This window comes from Eucalyptus grandis, chromosome 8, assembly GCF_016545825.1.
Source record: "Eucalyptus grandis isolate ANBG69807.140 chromosome 8, ASM1654582v1, whole genome shotgun sequence".
In the NCBI taxonomy this organism is placed as follows: Eukaryota; Viridiplantae; Streptophyta; class Magnoliopsida; order Myrtales; family Myrtaceae; genus Eucalyptus; species Eucalyptus grandis.
Window position 1 is genome coordinate 42122099 of NC_052619.1, and position 17965 is coordinate 42140063.

Below are 17965 nucleotides of genomic sequence, written 5' to 3' on the forward strand. Positions count from 1 at the left end.
GAGAGGGAGTGGACGTGTTTTCATCTTTCTGCTCCGATGGCTAATTCACCTTCTCAACTTCCACACTCTGCGCCTACGAATTCTGACGAAGAAGAGGTTCTTTCTCTCTCTGGGTTCTTATGTCGTGTTTTTCCCATATTTTCTGAACTTGGTCGGATCGAACGAGGTAAGCTAGAGAAAGGCAAGAAAATATAGTGGAAAAGAACCATTTTTAAGTGAAATGCCTTGTTGAAACAGGAAAATCAGTGCGGTCAGTATTTTATTTTATTTTTATTTTTTTATGTTACATGTTACCGTTCCATTTGAGATTTTGCTTGCCGAATTTCTAATTTCAAGGCAGTGGCTAATTAAATACTTGGAAAAAGTATAGGGGCTTTGTGATCGACTTGCTGTTCAGAACAGATACTCTCTCAGATTTTTTCAACTTTGTTCGTTTGATGGATGTTGATTCGATTTTTAGTTTGTCGCATCTTCGGAATCCATTTGCCTTTTTTGGTTGCTTAGGTGAATCTGTACTTGAAGATCATCAAGACAACAGCCTTGAAAGTTAGGAGAGATTCGACCGTGAAGCATATCAAAGCATCGATTCAAGACAAGGAACAAATCGATGAACATAGTCAGCTGCTTTTTTTCAGAGGAGATCATCTCGAAGATGGAAAAAGACTAATCGATTATGGCATCCACGGTGACTCCACGCTCCATCTCATCCTTCAGGACTCGAACACAAGAACCGAATGGGCTAACCGAATGGGCGTTCAGCTAGGAATGGGTGATCCTCGCGTTGATGTTCCGATCGTTCAAGGCGATGAGCGTGAAGATCGTGGGCGTTCAGCCAGGAGGGCTAACCGGTTGAGAAAGGCCCGTGCTGCCTCGTGTGCGAGGGATCCGAAGAGGGATCTAGAAAACCGTCTGACGGCCATAGAGGAGTCCGTCATGGATGTCCAGGCGTTCATGGACGACCTGCACCAGACCGTTGAAGGAGCGGAAGCCAGTAGGGAGGAGTTCTTGGCCGAAGTGCAAGAGCTCCAAGCCGGCATGGGAGAGCTCTGTGTCGAGGTGCAAGGATTCTTCATGCATGAGCTGCAGCAGCGGGATGAGACTTGGGAAGCCGCGATGGCGGCCATGCGGGCGGAAATGGTGGAGATGAAGGGCAAGCTCGTAGAGCTTGAAGCAGCACGCGTGAACGGGGTGATCACCATGCAGTCCCGTGCCGATGCACCCAAACCAAAGGAGTTCAAGGGCTCCCGGGTGGCAAAGGACGTGGACAACTTCCTATGGTACATGGAGCGATACTTCCAGACCATGGGGACAACCGACGACGTGATCCGGGTAAACACCGCAGCCATGTATTTATCTGATGATGCGCTGCTGTGGTGGAGACGTCGGTCGGATGGTAGGAATGGCAATCCTATTGTGACATGGGCTCGGTTCGTCGATGAGTTTCGGCGAACCTACTATCCCGCTTATGCGGAAGAGGAAGCCCGAGGGGAACTCAAGCGCCTAGAGCAGAAGGGCGGAGTTCGTGAGTATGTGAAGCGGTTCTCGGAGCTGCTGCTCCAAATCCCGTCCATGACCGAGACGGAGGCGTTCCACCAGTTCATGGGCGGACTCAAACCTTGGGTCAAGCAGGAGCTCAAACGGTGCAGTGCAACGGACCTCACCACAGCCACTTCTGTGGCCGAGTCCCTTGTTGAATATAGGCCGGCAACCACCACCAAGCCCGACTTTCGACCGAGAGAAAAGGCCACTGGTGGGGGAGATCGAGGCCGGTTCCCTCGACCAAATGCTGGCAGACCACCGTCGACTCCTCATAGGAATCAACCCAAGTCGAGCAACGCAAGATACCAACACAAGGTACGCACATACAAGTGCTTCTTTTGTGACGGTCCCCATATGGCTCGGGATTGCCCGAAGAGTGGAAAGTTGGCGGCCTTGTGCAAGGAGGACAAGCCGCGAGAGGAGGCGTGGTTGGGATCGTTGCGGATCCTTGGAACGATCAAGGCCTCCAAGAAGGCCAAAGAACCGAAAGGAATGATGTTCGTAGACGTGAAGATCGGGGGTACCACGATGAGCGCACTCGTGGATACCGGGGCGTCCGATCTGTTTGTATCCAAAGAGGCCGTGAAGAAGCTGCATCTTCCGGTCGAGGCAAATGAGTCCGGTTGGCTCAAGACGGTGAATTCCAGAGAAGTCCCGACCAGCGGCATGGCCAGGGGCGTGGAGTTTCACCTAGGTCCTTGGACCAGCAAAGAAGATATCGAGGTAATCCCCCCTTGATGACTACGACTTCATACTCGGTTTGGGATTTCTCGACCGGATCAATGCGGGTGTCATGCCCTTCGCGGATTGCATATGCATTCTGGACAAGCGGTGCCAATGCATGGTCCCGATCTATCGTGAATCGGGACGCGATAGGAAAATGTTGTCAGCCATGCAGCTTGCTAAAGGGCTGAAGAAAGGCGAGGTGACCTTCTTGGCGGCATTGAAGGAGGAGGGCGCAGAGGAAAGCTCGGTACCGGAAGAGGCATCCCGAGTCCTCGATGCCTTCCAAGATGTGATGCCACCCGAGCTGCCCAAGAAGCTGCCTCCTCGGAGAGAGGTTGACCACCGAATCAAGCTAGTACCCGATGCTCGACCACCGGCCATGGCTCCCTATCGCATGGCCCCGCCCGAGTTGGAGGAACTGAGGAAACAGCTCAAAGAGCTGTTGGATGCTGGTTATGTTCGGCCATCCAAGGCCCCGTTCGGTGCCCCGGTCTTGTTCCAAAAGAAGCACGACGGATCCCTCCGTATGTGTATCGACTATCGGGCACTGAACAAGCTGACCGTCAAGAATAAGTACCCGATTCCCCTTATTGCTGACTTGTTTGATCAGCTCGGAGAAGCCCATTGGTTCTCCAAGCTCGACCTTCGATTGGGGTATTATCAAGTGCGGATTGCTGAGGGGGATGAGCCAAAGACAGCATGTGTGACCCGCTATGGATCATACGAGTTCCTTGTCATGCCGTTCGGCTTGACTAATGCGCCGGCTACGTTCTGCACACTCATGAACAAGGTACTGCATCCGTTCCTTGATCGGTTCGTTGTAGTTTATCTTGATGATATAGTGATATATAGCCGGACGCTCAAGGAGCATGTCGAACATTTGAGTCGAGTTTTTCGAACCCTTCGAGAAAACGACCTGTATGTGAAACGTGAGAAATGTGCCTTTGCACAAAAGGAAATTTCGTTCCTTGGGCACATCGTTGGGGGCGGACGTGTGCGGATGGACGCGGCCAAGATCCGTGCCATTGTTGATTGGGAGCCACCAACCAAGGTGACTAAGCTGAGATCCTTTCTTGGTCTCACGAACTACTACCGGCGCTTCATCCGAGAGTATTCGCGTCTCACCGTGCCACTCACGGATATGCTGAAGAAAGAAAGGCCGTGGGAGTGGACGGATCGGTGTCAAGAGACGTTCGAGCGGTTGAAGCGGACCATGACCAAGGAGCCGGTGCTTATGCTGCCCAACTACACCAAGCCATACGAGGTGGAGACCGATGCTTCTGATTTTGCCATCGGTGGTGTCTTGATGCAAGAAGGTCATCCGGTGGCCTTCGAATCCCGAAAGTTGAATGATGCCGAGCGACGATACACGGTCCAAGAGAAGGAGATGACCGCGGTGGTGCACTTTGCCTTCGCACATGGAGGCACTATATCTTGGGGTCCCGGTTCGTCGTGAGGACCGACAATGTGGCTACGAGCTACTTCCAAACCCGAAGAAGCTCGGCCAAACAAGCTCGGTGGCAAGACTTCCGGCCGAGTTTGATTATGTCTTTGGAGTATAAGCCCGGAAAGTCCAATTCCGTGGCCGACGCCCTAAGCAGGAAGTTCGAATTGGTCAATGTGGTGAGCAGGCCCGACTGCCCGTGGGTTGATCGTATCAAGGAGGGGCTGAAGCATGATCAAAGAGCCCAAGTCCTCTGCGATACGCCAAAGAGGGCTGACGATGATATTTTGGCATGAGGATGACCTCCTCTACACCAAAGGATGGCGACTCTATGTGCCGCTCCACGGGAAACTTCGGAAGGAAGTCCTAAAAGAGTGCCACGACTCCAAATGGGCGGGACATCCGGGGATCCACCGCACCATGGCGCTTGTTGAAGATCAATACTTCTGGCCGCAAATGCGGGATGATGTGGAGACATACGTGCGGACGTGCCTTATCTGCCAACAAGACAAGATAGAGCAACGGCCTCGCGGGGCTCCTTGAACCGTTGCCCATCCCGGAACGTCCATGGGAGAGCGTCTCCATGGACTTCATCGTGAATCTGCCCAAGTCTGAAGGGTGTCGGGCTCTCATGGTTGTGGTAGATCGCCTCTCCAAATATGCGACGTTCGTGCCAACCACAATGGAATGCCCAGCCGAGGAAGCTGCCAAGCTGTTCCTCAAGCACGTCGTCAAATATTGGGGTGTTCCACGCATGATCGTGAGCGATCGAGACCCTCGGTTCACCGGATGGCTTTGGACCGAGCTCTTCAAGTTGCTGGGGACGAGTCTCAATCTCTCCACCAGCATGCATCCGCAGACCGACGGACAAACCGAGCGAGTGAATGGATTGCTAGAGATCTACCTTTGGCACTATGTGAGCAATACGCAGTTTAACCGGGCACGGCTGATTGACGTGGCCCAATTCTCTTACAACTTGCAGCGGAGCGAGTCCACGAGTCAAAGCCCGTTCGAAATTGTGACCGGGCAGCAGCCGCTCACGCCAAGCGCAATCGCTTCGGGATATCGAGGAAGTAGCCCGGCCGCATACAAGCTCGCTAAGGAATGGGGTGAGCATGTGGACTTGGCCCGGGCGTGTCTGGATAGGGCCGCGAAACGCACGAAGAAATGGGCTGACAGAAAGCGACGGCATGTGGAGTTTCAGGTCAGGGACTTGGTGCTAGTCAAGTTGCACCTCGTCCTTCGGTACAGAAACGTGAACAAAGGGCTGATCTGTCGCTATGAAGGCCCTTTTCGAGTGATACAACGGATCGGAAAGGTGGCGTACAAGCTGGACATACCATCCAAGTTCAAGCTCCACCCCGTGTTCCATGTGAGCATGTTAAAACCGTTTCATGGGGATGAGGATGATCCGGATCGGGGCACATCGCAGCGAGCGCCCCTTGGGGTGAAGACCTCCTATGATCGGGATGTTGAGTGTATCATGGCGGATCGGACCATACGGAAGAAATATCGGGCAGCAAGGAAGGAGTACCTCGTCCAGTGGAGAGGCCTTCTTGAGAGTGAAGCAAGCTGGGAACCCTCCGAGACTCTGTGGGAATTCAAGGGGCACATCGAAGCCTTCCATGCCACGGACGCGACGAGGCGTCGCCGGATTAGGTGGGGAGAATGACACGGCCCACGGACAAGCATGATCCAAGATCGTCCGTGAGGGATCGTGTCACGTACAAAGGGCTGCTCGGAAGCAGCCCACGAACGACCCATGAGCAGAACGAGCGGAAGGCCCATGCGCAGCCCGTGGGCGACCCCTGAGCGATGCTCAAGCAGCCCGTGACGGTTCAGCTGGTCGCGTGTCGACCGACCTGCAACCCCGATCTTGCTTCGACGCACGCCCATGATCTCGCCCAAGGCTCCGACGAGCGCGACCCATGGACTTCCCAAGGGCCTGCCGGGTGCAGACCATCGAGTAGCCTTCGAGTAGTCTGGTGTATAGCGTGTAATGATTATACGGATTCAAAATGGACCGTCAGATCGGAGGGACGATCCACGGCCGAGAAACGACCCACTCTTGTATAAATAGGGATCCCTCTCCCACCTTGTAACTAGTTCGTTCACAAGCAATATACACTCTCTTTGCCCATTCGGTTCTTGTGTTCGAGCGTGTGTGTGTGTAAGGCTGACTTGGGATCACCGATCTAGTCGCCTTGCTGGTCGAAGCAAGGCGACTGGATACCATTCGAAATGTTAAATTGATGATTCAAACCAAGGAAGGGATACGATTTGATGAGTTCGCTCTCATATTTGGTGGAAAGATGCTTGCAGAGGATAGGACCCTTGCCTCTCTCGACTTGCTGCCAGAGCTCACATTTCATTTGGTTTTCCATCCCAAAGATGATGTGTCCATTATTATTGACATGTCCAGTCACAGAGTCACATTAGGCGCTAAATCTTGGTACACTGTATGTGATGTCAAAGCCATAGCTGGAGCATTGATGTCTGCGCAGCTCGTGACTTTGCATTCGCATATGTTCTATCAGGGAAAGCTTCTTGAGGATCACAAGACATTAGCTTGTCACAGTATTGCGGATGGCTCTGTCTTACAATTGGTGTTTCCATTTCAGATATTTGTCAAGTGCTTAAGTGGTAAGACTTTTGTTCTTCAGGTTTGCAAGTCTGACACGGTTAAGGAAGTGAAGAACAACCTTCGTCATAAGCTGCAGGAGCATGTGCCGTCCGAAAATCTCAAATTGTTTTATGTGGGAAAAAGTTTGGTTGATGATCTTGACCTGGCAAGTTATGGCATCCAGGCGAATTCGACTCTCTTTATGACTATTAGGTGCCTGGGAAAGTAGAAAATGAAGTACAAGCTTCTTCATAAGGTGCAGGTGTGTACGCCAGCCGAACGGCACCATATTTCTTATATGGGAAAAAGGCTGGCTGATGACCATCCGGGCGGATTCGACTCTCTTTGACGTGTGGCGCCTGGAGGTTGATTGTAAAGTGAGGCTTGTTGCTGCATTTTGGTTCCTCTTCTAGCAGATTTAACTCTGCTTTGTACATTAGATCAATAAAACTGCCCAGCAAAAAAAAAAAAAAAAAAACTTTTTTTTTTTGTGTGTTCCGATGATTTGACCCTCCAAAGCAGCAAAAGGAGAAGGTAATTTCTCCATTCGCCCCTCTCTCCTTCTTCTTCACAAAGCAATCGAAGCGATGGTACAAACAAAATCCCGTCACGTCTTTCATTTGCGTCCGCAAAGGCTCTCAGACTTGAGAGCCAAACCTCACACGCAGTCTGAGAATTGCGGGGATTCGGATTTTAGTTTAAACAATTATGATTAAAATTCGAAAATTTTGAAATTGAATTTGAATAACTTTGGACGAAAATGCACCTATGGTACGAATAATGACACCTGACACTCACACGAGCATGGTAATTGTCCGGCGAAAGACCTGTATCATCGATGAGCTAGAGGGTCAATCAAGACAAAGTCACTAATTATAATCTTTTTCTTTTTGCAATAATCACCACTTTGTTTTTTTAGACGAAAGATAATCACCACTTTGGAAGTTACTTTGGGAAAAAGTGGACCTGCTGAAATTTTCTTTGTATTTCCTTAGCTATATGAAACGACCCTTTGAAAAAGGCAAAAGGTACAGTACAAATGAAGGCCTTTTTATCTTTCACCGTTGCTACTTACAAGTGAGGGAGAGGGAGCGGAAGTATTTTCATCGTTCTGCTCCAATGCTGCTTCGCCTTCTCAACTTCCAGTCTCCATGCCTCCAAATTCTGACAAGGAAGAGGTTTCTCTTTTTCTCTCTAAGTCATGTGATCCGTCCTTAATTTCTTAGGGGCGTGAATGATAATCATTCTCTTTCGTAAGTCAATTTATAATCAGAAACTGATTTTTCTATTTTTATTTTATGGACAAGCTTCTCAGCAAAAATACAAATTTAATAATGACACAAAATATGTATTCTCATAATGAAATTTTCTTTGATAACAACACAACATTTTTCTCTCCTAAACAACTGACGAACGGCGGCGGCAATGGCGGGGCTAGTAGCAAGAGCAAGCAAAAGAAGAGTTTTTATTCATTTTTGTTCTAGAAATAACAAAGTAAAAACATTTTACTTCTAATTTCCAAACTTAATTCTAGAATAAAAATTTGTTCAATAAATTAAAAAAAAAAAATGATTTCATTATCAAATAGGTTTGGTAACACTCTTGGAAATATGCGTGTTCATTATTTTATTCACGGGAACAAAAATGGAACAGAAACGTGTTTGACAAGTATTTTGTTTCTGGGAACAGATTTAGAACAAAAACAAAAAAAAAAAAAAAAGTTGTTTCTTGTTCCTCGGAACAACTCAAGAAACAAGAATCAAGAATCAAGCTTCTTTTTTTTTCTGTTTTTTTCTCTTCTTCTCTTCTTCCCCTAGCCAGTCGTGAACCTTGACGTCGGCGAATGACTAGCCAAACAAGGCCCGACAACCTCGTCGGAGCCTTGCATGCCCTCGGCAAGGTTGCTCCGAGCTCGCCAGCCACTAGCCCCTCGAGCCTCACTGTGGCTAGGGAGGCTCCCCGAGGCTCGACTCACCCAAATTTGGCGAGAGAACCACGAGCCTTGTCATCCAAACCTTGGCGAGGCCGAACCTTGCCCAACCACTGCGAGCCTTGTCGCCACTAGCGAGGCCGAACCTTGCCCGGCCATTGTGAGCAAGGTCGCCTCACCTAGTTATGGCAAGGCTCAAGGTGACTCGCCTGTTGCCGGTTGGAGGAATGAGAAGAAAGAAAAAAAAAAAACGTAATAAAATTATTAATAAATTTAAAAAAATTTTAAGTCATAAAAATATATGGGGTCATACCAAACACATTTCTCTTTGGAAAACAAGAATTTTGTATAGTTACCAAATGCATTCAAATGCTTAGAAACTATTCTTAAGAATAGAAAGAGAAAAAATGTTTTTGAAAAAAATTATTCTTCAAAACAAAAACATTACCAAACGCAGCCTAGATTTTTATTCCAAACCTATTCATGAGAACATAAAATAAAATAAATTAAAAACAGAATGGTTATTGTGCGTGCCCATAATAATTTCATGGGGGCTTCAATAATTTCTTGCTTTTAGAGGAAATGGGAGGTTTATGTCATGTTTTTTCCATATTTTCTGAACTCGGTCAGACCGATCTTTTTGGTGAAACGCCTTGTTGAAACTAAAAAATCAGTGCGATCAGGAAATTTTTACATTTCACTTTTTTGGTCCATTGAGATCTTGCTTGGTGAAGTTCTAGTTTCAAGGCAGTGGCTAAGTTAATACTTGGATAAAAGTTTCAAAAGCTTTGCGATTGACTTGCCGTTTAAAACAGATGCCCGGTTCGTTCTTTCTCGGCTGTCGGGATTTTCAACTTTGTTCAATCTATAGATGTTGATTCGATTCTCAGTTTGTCGCTGAATCCCATCTGTTTTTTCTGTTGCTTAGGTGAATCTGTACTTGATCACCAAGACAGTGGCCCTGAAAGCTGGGAGAGATTCGACCGTGAAGCATATCAAAGCATCGCTTCAGGACACAAAACAAATCAATGAACATAGTCAGCTGCTCTTTTCTTTTGAGGCGATCAGGAAAAAGATTAAGTTGATTATGGTATGCACGGTGACTCCACGCTCCATCTCATCTCGACTAGGATTACAGTAGATGTGGAGATCTCATTGACCCAGAAAACTTGCTGGTCGAAGCGAGGCGTCTGGGTACCGTCCAAAATGTTAAATTGATGATTCAAGCCAAGGTGATTGCAGTTGATAGGAACTCGACTTGCTGCCAGAGTCCACATTTCATTTGGTTTTCCATCCCAAAGATGATGTGTCAGTTGCTGTCATGTAGGATCGCAGACTCACATTACCCGCTAAATCTTGGGACACTGTGCGTGATGTCAAAGCCATAGTTGGAGCATGGATGTCTGCGCAGGTCATGGAAAGCTTCTTGAGGATCATAAGACCTTACTTGTTACAACATTGCGGATGTCTTTTTCTTACAAATGGTGTCTCCTATGCTCCATTTCAGGTATTGTCAAGAGCTGTAAGGGTAAGACTGTTATTCTTCAGGTTTACAGGTCTCACACGGCCAAGGAAGTGAAGAACAAGCTTTATCATAAGCTGCAATTGCCTGTGCCAGCCGAATGGCACCATATTTCTTATGTGGGAAAAATGCTGGCTGGTTACAGCATCGAGGAGAATTCGATTCTTCTTGAGATTATCTCACTTCCTAGGAATTGGAATGCCTAGAGTTTGTAACTACTCAGTGATCAGCATCATATTTTGGAGAGAAAGCGCGAAATTAGTGTCTGACATTTATGCAATAGATGCTAATTTTCTTGGTATGTCATAAGTAAATCATGTGCGATGAAGGTCCAGTGTATATCTCTGCTTCCTTGCATTGAATATCTGGACATCCTAAAATCACAGCAGTACATTATACTGCTGGTTATTCTGTTTAATGAATGTTGTTTGCTGAAAGCTTGATCTTAGACATACAGTAGAAGCACCCTGGAACACTTCTGCTTTTGATCAGCAGCACCAGAGGGAACTTGGAGGTAGGTCTGATTTTTCAATTTAGTAGTTGTTCCGTGGTTGCTAAGAATTTCTGGAGTCGATCTATGCGAGCAAACGTTTGAGCACATGAAGGTTTTCTTGTATATGATTTCGCATATCATCATTCACCCACGACAAAAGTGGTTAGACGATGAGTCAGGAAATCTTTTGCGGGCAGATGGTCGGTTATCATTTGTATGCACTTGCATTATGTGTTTAGGTGCCTTCATCTCTGTAAACCATCTATTTCGAAAGCAACTCCTTGGGTTTACTGGTTTACCTGCCTGATGCAAGTCTGAGTCTACAAGTCTTTCATTAAGTGAGCCACGGTGTTGCGGTCTTTGTGACACTACGAAAGTATCCATCTTCCATTGACCCAAATTTGTTAGCAGAAAAATGTCCTTAGAACAAGAAACTCAGCAAGGGAGACAAACTGGTTTCGGAAGATTTTGTTCAAGTCTTTACAATTTGCATGTACACTAACCACTAATCACTTCTCACCCTTTCCCTTCTTCGGACACTTCGGTAACTGTGCTGAGATGACTCTGAATCTTCTTTAGTCCTTGTCCATGTTCGGACCCTGACCCATGCTCTGTCAACGAGGATGCATCGTTCGAAGGACTTTGCCCTTTTGATCACAACGTCCTTGTCGACCCACTACCAGATGAACCCTTTGATTTCCTCCTCCGCGATTGTTTCGACACCATGGTGGCATCATTTGAGGGTGTCTCTACTCCAAGACCCAAATTCTGGTTTCTTCTAGAATGTCGGGTGGTGTCGTGATGATTCTTGAGTTGGGCCATCAATGGACGAGGCTGATTTGTGGTGCCGCCTCAGATGCTTCGTTGCACTAGAGGCACGCTTGGAAGGTGAGCTCTAAGGTGAGCCAAAGCCTTTAGATAGTAGGCATCTCGGCGAGTACTGTGCATCCTTAATGTTTCACAAGAGCATGTTCGGGCTTCTTGCCCCGGTTTGCTTCATATCTGCTACAACAACATGTTTGCACATAGAGAACAAGATCATTGTTATTGCGCTAAATGTGTTGACAATGAATGATCTTTCGGTGACTCTGTTGGAGAAAACTCATTTACTATTTTGAAGTTGACAAAACATTTCCAGAAAGTCTAGTTTAAAAACTTCTAGACTCTAGTATAAAAGTCTAAAGACCGCCAGACTTTAGGTTCAAAGTTTGCCATCACTGATAGTTTCCAGACTGAAGAATGAAAACTTATCCAGATTCAAAATTTTTATTTCTTCAAGAATTCATTTCGTATGGCTCACGGATGACCTTATGGCTGGATATAGCACCCATATGATTAACTATCTTTATTGAAATCAATTCCAATAATCAAATCTTTTAAAAGGCAAGCAAACTTGAAAGGTTTTACTTATGGAAACCAAGATCCTAATTGTATAAGCAAACATGATTGATGGACTTTCATCACAAATCTTCAAACGACTCAAGATCTCCTTGATTAATTCTGTCCAACGGGTAAATTGGAAGAATTCATTTGGAAAGTGCCAACGGTTGTGAAGGCATGAAGGAGTATTTAAAGCGAACTCTCTAGTTGTTCGACAGAGTGCATGAAAGAAAAATTTCAAAATCTAAAACTTCCTAATTCCTTGCTATTTCACTGAGCTCAAAGTTGTTTACAAAAGAGAGAAACTCATAGTGAGACTTTATGAGAGACCAGTAGAGACTCTTCGCTGTGAAGTTGAGATCATCAAATTGTAAAATCTCTTTTGAATTCTTAGTGGAATCCAGCCAATAGGCTGTCTGCGCGGGAGAGTGGACATAGGCTTGATCTAAGCCGAACTACCATAAACCTTGTATTCTTAATTCCCTTCCCTCAATTATTTTATTTAGATTCGTAGCTCTATTTATCTGTTCAAGTTTGAAATTGTTAAAGTCTGAATTCGTCTATGATTTTCTATAAGCAATTATTACTTCCGAATCTTGCGAGAATTTTTGTTTACACCTATTCACCCCCTCTAGGTGTTACTACTAACCATTTCAATTGGTATCAGAGCTTGTGTGTTCATTTTACTGAAGTGTTTTTACTTCTAAGTTAAAGATCTATAGCTAGTATTTTAGCTCCAAGTTTGGTTGAAGGCCAAAGCAACACTAGACCTCCTTACTTTGATGGGAAGAAAAACATTGTGTGGAAAAACAAGATAAAGGCGTTCCTGAGATCGAAAGATCCCCTGGAATGAGATGTGGTAGAAAAATGGATCAATCCCAAAGCTACATCAACCTTAGAAAGAGGAAAGGAAGCCGTAGATGCTGGCGAAATGATACAAGAAAAATTAACCAAGGACAAGCTCTTGATGCTAAAGCTATCTACTCTTTATATTGTGCTTTATCTTCTACTGAATATAATTGAATTTCTTCATGTGAAACAGTGAAAGAAGTTTGGGACAGATTGCACGTTACCTATAAAGGAACTGATCGAGTAAAGGAAACAAAAATCAATATTCTACTCGAACAGTATGAAGCCTTCAAGTTGAAGCCTGGAGAATCTATCATTGATATTTTAGTCGCTTCACAGAGATTGTAAACGGCCTGGCATATCAAGGACAACCAATCTCAAGACCAATGAAGGTCAATAAACTGCTGTGCGGACTCTCCAAAGACTGGAATCACGTGAAGACTTCAATTAGAGAAACCAAGAGGATCATGCCTCTTTCAATAAATGAACTTGTTGGCACACTTCAATCATATGAAGTGGAGCAAATCAATGAGGAAGAAGATCCCAAAGGTAAAAAGTCAATTGCTCTAAAATCTAACGATAATTCTAATCATACAGATTCATAAGATGAAATGGACGATGAAGAACTGGCACTTATGATTCAGAAGTTCAGGAGATTGAATAGAAATGGAAGAAGATTCAATCGGAAAAAGCAGAGCATGCAAAATTTCCAGAAGAGATGGACTGAGGACAACGAGATCAGCAAAGATGTAATATGCTTCGAATGCAAGAAAAAGAGGCATATTAGACCTAACTATCATTTGTTGAAAGAAAAAAAAAAAAAAAAAGAACTGAGAAGTATAAGAAGGCTCTCAAAGCAGAAACATAGAGTGACACTGAATGCGAGGAGAGTGATGAAGAATATGCCAACATTTGTCTAATGGCAAATTCAGAGTCAGACTCAGACTTTGGAACAGATTCTAATTCAGACTCAAACAAAGAAGTTGAGGTCACTATCAAGAAGAATATTAAATGATATTTGGATAGTGGTTGTTCAAGACACATGATAGGAGATTCAAGTTGCTTTATTAAGCTTGTTCAAATAAATTGTGGAAAAGTTTTATTTGGTAGGAACAGCAAAGGAAGAATTGTTGAATGTGGAATTGTGAAAATTGGAAACTCGACTATCAACAATATCTCCTTGGTAAAATGACTGAATTACAATCTACTTAGTATAAGTCAACTTTTTGATACTGGATTCAAAATTAATTTCCAAGAAGGCATCTATTCGGGAACAAGTAAAGATTTCTCTCGATCCTTTATTGGGCGAAGACATGGGAACATTTACATTCTCGATATAAAACCAGAAAGTTCTCAGTGTCTTATATATATTCAAGATGAAGCAAATCTTTGACATCGAAAGCTTGGTCATATCAACATGAAGCAAATTGCCAAGATTTCATCCAAGAAGCTTATTCGAGGTCTCCCCAACCTGGCTTATCAAAAGTCTAAATTATGTACTCCTTGTGTTTTGGGAAAACAAGTTAGAAGTTCCTTTAAACTTGTAAATCAAGTTTTTACTAATCAAGCTTTGTAGCTTCTGCATATGGACCTCTCTGGACCAACTAGAACTCAAAGCATACTATCTAATAATTGTAGATGATTACTCTCGCTTTACTTGGATTTACTTTCTGGCAAATAAGTCTGAAGCCTTCTCTCACTTCTCAAAGTTTGTCAAGAAAGTTCAGAATGAAAAAAAGATATGATATTTCAAGCGTACGTACAGACCATGGAGGTGAGTTTAAAAATCAAGACTTTGCGAAGTTCTGTGATGAATCTGGTTTCCAGCATGTTTTCTCTTCTCCATACACTCCAGAACAAAATGGGATTGTGGAAAGAAAGAACAAATACTTACAGGAGATGGCCAGAACCCTCTTAATTGAGAGTAAAATTCCCTCTTGATTTTGGGCTAAAGTAGTTTTTACAACTTGCTATATCATTAATAGAGTATTCTTAAGGCATATTCTAGAGAAAACTCCTTATGAAGTGTATAAATGGAAGAAACCAAATGTTTCTTACTTTCATGTGTTCGATTGTAAGTGTTATGTTATGAAAAATGCAAATGATCGAACTGGGAAGTTTGAAGAAAGATCAGATGAAGGAATTTTCCTTGGCTACTCAATCTCAAGCAAAGCATACAAAGTTTTCAATAAGAAGACTCAATCTGTGGAATAATCTATGAATGTCAAGTTTCAAGACATTATGCAGAATCAACTGGATCAGACTTAATTTGAAGAATCTGAGCCTGCTCCAGACTATACAAAGTCTAATTCCCACAAAGTGGTTCAGACTTCTAAAGATCAACATTAAGCAGAACTAGAAGATTCAACTAAAGCAGAAGATTAGCAGACTCTTAGACCAACTAGCAACTGGAAGCATAAGTCAAGCCATCCCAAAGAACTCATCATTGGCAACATTGATGAAGGAATTCGCACCAGATCCAAAAGGCGAGAAGAGTTTAGTGCTTTAGCACTTATTTCTAAAATAGAACCCAGTGTAGAAGAAACCCTATCTGATGAAAGCTGGATCAAAGTTATGCAAGAATAGCTCAGACAATTCAGCATCAATGATGTTTGGGAGCTAATTCCTAAACCTAAAGGCAATTCTATCATAGGGACTAAATGGGTTTTTAGGACCAATGTGGACAAGAAAAGAAAAGTGGTCAGGAACAAAGCAAGACTCGTGGCCAAAGGATATACGCAAGAATAAGTGATAGACTATGATGAGACCTATGCACCAGTAGCAAGGTTAGAAGCAATTAGATTATTACTTGCTTTTGCTTGTTATGAAAATTTCAGGTTATTCCAGATGGATGTAAAAAGTGCATTCCTAAATGGATTTATCCAAAAATAAGTCTATGAGGAACAACCACCTGGTTTTGAAGATCCAAGAAAGCCAAACTCAATCTTTAGACTGAAAAATGCCTTGTATGGACTGAAGTAGGCACCTCGAGCCTAGTATGAAAGGTTAAGTAAATTTTTAACCTAAAATGGTTTTGCTAAAGGAAAGGTAGATACTACTTTATTCATAAAAAGAGAGTGTAAAGATTTTCTACTGGTTCAAATTTATGTTGATGATATTATCTTTGGATCTCCTAATGAAAATCTATGCAAGAAATTCTCTAGATGTATGCAGGATGAATTCGAGATGAGTATGATGGGTGAATTAACTTTTTTTTTTTTTTTCTGGGATTGCAAGTTAAACAATTAAAGAAATGTATCTTTATTCATCAAGAAAAGTATGCAAAAGATCTCATCAAGAAGTTCGGATTGGAGAATTGCAAAAAGACCGAAATACCAATGTCAAGTTCTTCGAAGTTGAACAAAGATGAAAGAGGAAAGAATGTAGACCAGAAGCTTTACAGGAGCATTATTGGTTCACTTCTTTACCTTACTGCATCTAGACCTAACATTTTGCTTAGTGTTTGCATTTGTGCTAAATTCCAATCAAATCCCAAAGAATCTCATTTAAGTGCTGCAAAATGCATCATCAAATACGTTATAACTACTCCAAAGCTAGGTCTGTGGTATCCTAAAGAATGAGACTTTACTCTTCTTGGATATTCAGATGTAAATTTAGCAGGTTGTAAAGTTGATAAAAAAAGTGCTTCTGGTACTTGTCAATTGCTGGGCAACAAGTTGGTGTCTTGGTTCTCAATGAAGCAGAGTACTGTAGCTCTTTCAATAGTAGAAGTAGAGTATGTGGCTCTTGGAAGTTGGTGTTCTCAAATTTTGTGGATAAGGTAACAACTAAGAGACTTTAGAATTGAAGAATCGTGCACCGAGAACAAATGCGACAACATTAGTGCCATTAATCTCATGAAGAATCAAATTCTTCATTTAAGGGCAAAACATATAGAAATTCAACATCATTTTATAAGAGATCATGTTCAGAATGGATAAGTTATGATTCAGTTCATTAATCCAAAGAATCAGTTGGCAGACATTTTTACGAAGTCACTGGAGAAAAGTCTATTTGAGTCTATCTGCACCAAACTAAATATTATATCTTCTATTGGTTAAAGTCTGAAGATGACCAGACTCAGAATGTCCAGAAATTACATCTGTAAGTCAATATTTCCTCAATGCAGGTAATTTAATTTTGAGTATTAAAATTTTGAACATGTATAATTGTCATTGGAATAGTTATTTGCCTATTTTATTTTTAGAAATTATCTCTTTGAATTTTTGAAATTTTGGCAATTTTTATTTTCGAAAAAGGCAGTTTATTTTTTCCTTTGTGACTGTTCGTATACCTCATTTCATTTGCTATATATACCGTCGAAATCCTTTTTCTCCATTTACGTTTTCACAAACCCTAGAATACAGAATTCCTACTCTCTCATTTTTTTCTCTCAAGTTTACCCTACAAGTTTTCACATTTTTCAACCGAATGAGTTCGAGAAATCCTCTTCAACTGCAAAGATGTGTTTCCAAAGGAAATCGTCTCGGATCACTAATAGGGGACCACAGCACATGCTAGAGGGTCCTACTCACTTTGACTTAACTGAGGAAGAAAACTCTCCTCAACAGCAACAACAACAACATTCTCAATAGCGTCAGTGTGCGATTCAAGATCCTCTGCACCAACAAACAGAAGAAGAGATCGTGGATGTTGAACCCGTAAGAACTTTAAAACCCCAATTTCTCTTTAAACTCTACACTTAGTTAAAGGAGAGTGGTACTGCGATGATGTTTATTGATGAGTTTCTGTGAGAGAGAGGATACAAGAATGAGACCATGTTTCTACGATCAATGGAAATGTTAGGCATTGCACTTGAAGGTTTGGCAGACAGGACTTTTGCTAACTTTCCAATTGATCCGTGGTTCAATTCTTTTAATCAGCCTAAGGTGAAGGATGATGATGAGAGAATGTATGCGAATTTTCAGCCTAGGATGGGCATTGTGGCTACTGTACATGGTGAGGAAACGATTGTGTTTCGTTCTAAGGACCACAAAAAGACTTATTCAAAATTGCTGAAGAGAGGGGTAATGAACCCTCGAACTGTGGATTTTGATTACTTGGATTCTTTGAAGGTGAATCTGAGGGAAAAGTTCGCTCTCCTTCAACTTGAAAGATTATGTTATGAAACTTTTGTTACTTACCCTGAATTAATTGCTTATTTCTATTCAAATCTGTCTTTTCTAGACGCGAATAGATTTTGTTTTACGGTAAGGGAAAAAAACTTTGTGGTGGATGTGGACACTTTGGCGGATGTCATTGATGTGGAAAGAGGGAGTTTCCAACCAATAAACGTGTTTGTTGGTCATGTAACAATGTCTCTTGTTCGGGACAGACTTGCCGAAGGAGGAATTTCATATTCCAGAATATATGCCTCCAACATCTTGTTGCATAAGGTTGTAATCAATTGCATCCGACCCAAGTCAACCTCCAAGACAGATGTATCTCGCTCTGAGGCA

General features: G+C 43.2%; 1 protein-coding gene across 1 annotated transcript; it reads left to right on the top strand.

Annotated features, from left to right (window-relative positions):
• Window positions 1-5961: 5961 nt before the first annotated feature.
• Window positions 5962-9990, top strand: LOC120287246 (polyubiquitin-C-like). Its single transcript, XM_039299974.1, has 4 exons — window positions 5962-6498; window positions 9191-9352; window positions 9590-9769; window positions 9811-9990. The coding sequence occupies exons 1-4, from the start codon at window positions 5962-5964 to the stop codon at window positions 9988-9990; spliced, it is 1059 nt and encodes a 352-aa protein (XP_039155908.1).
• Window positions 9991-17965: the final 7975 nt, after the last annotated feature.

What these genes read in the sequence shown, in the direction of transcription:
- LOC120287246 (XM_039299974.1), top strand. Translation starts at nt 5,962, where the DNA reads ATGATTCAAACCAAGGAAGGGATACGATTTGATGAGTTCGCTCTCATA. An exon ending in TGGTTGATGATCTTGACCTG is followed by an intron (nt 6,499 to 9,190) that starts GCAAGTTATGGC and finishes TCTGTTGCTTAG; the next exon opens with GTGAATCTGTACTTGATCAC. An exon ending in TCTCCTATGCTCCATTTCAG is followed by an intron (nt 9,770 to 9,810) that starts GTATTGTCAAGA and finishes GTTATTCTTCAG; the next exon opens with GTTTACAGGTCTCACACGGC.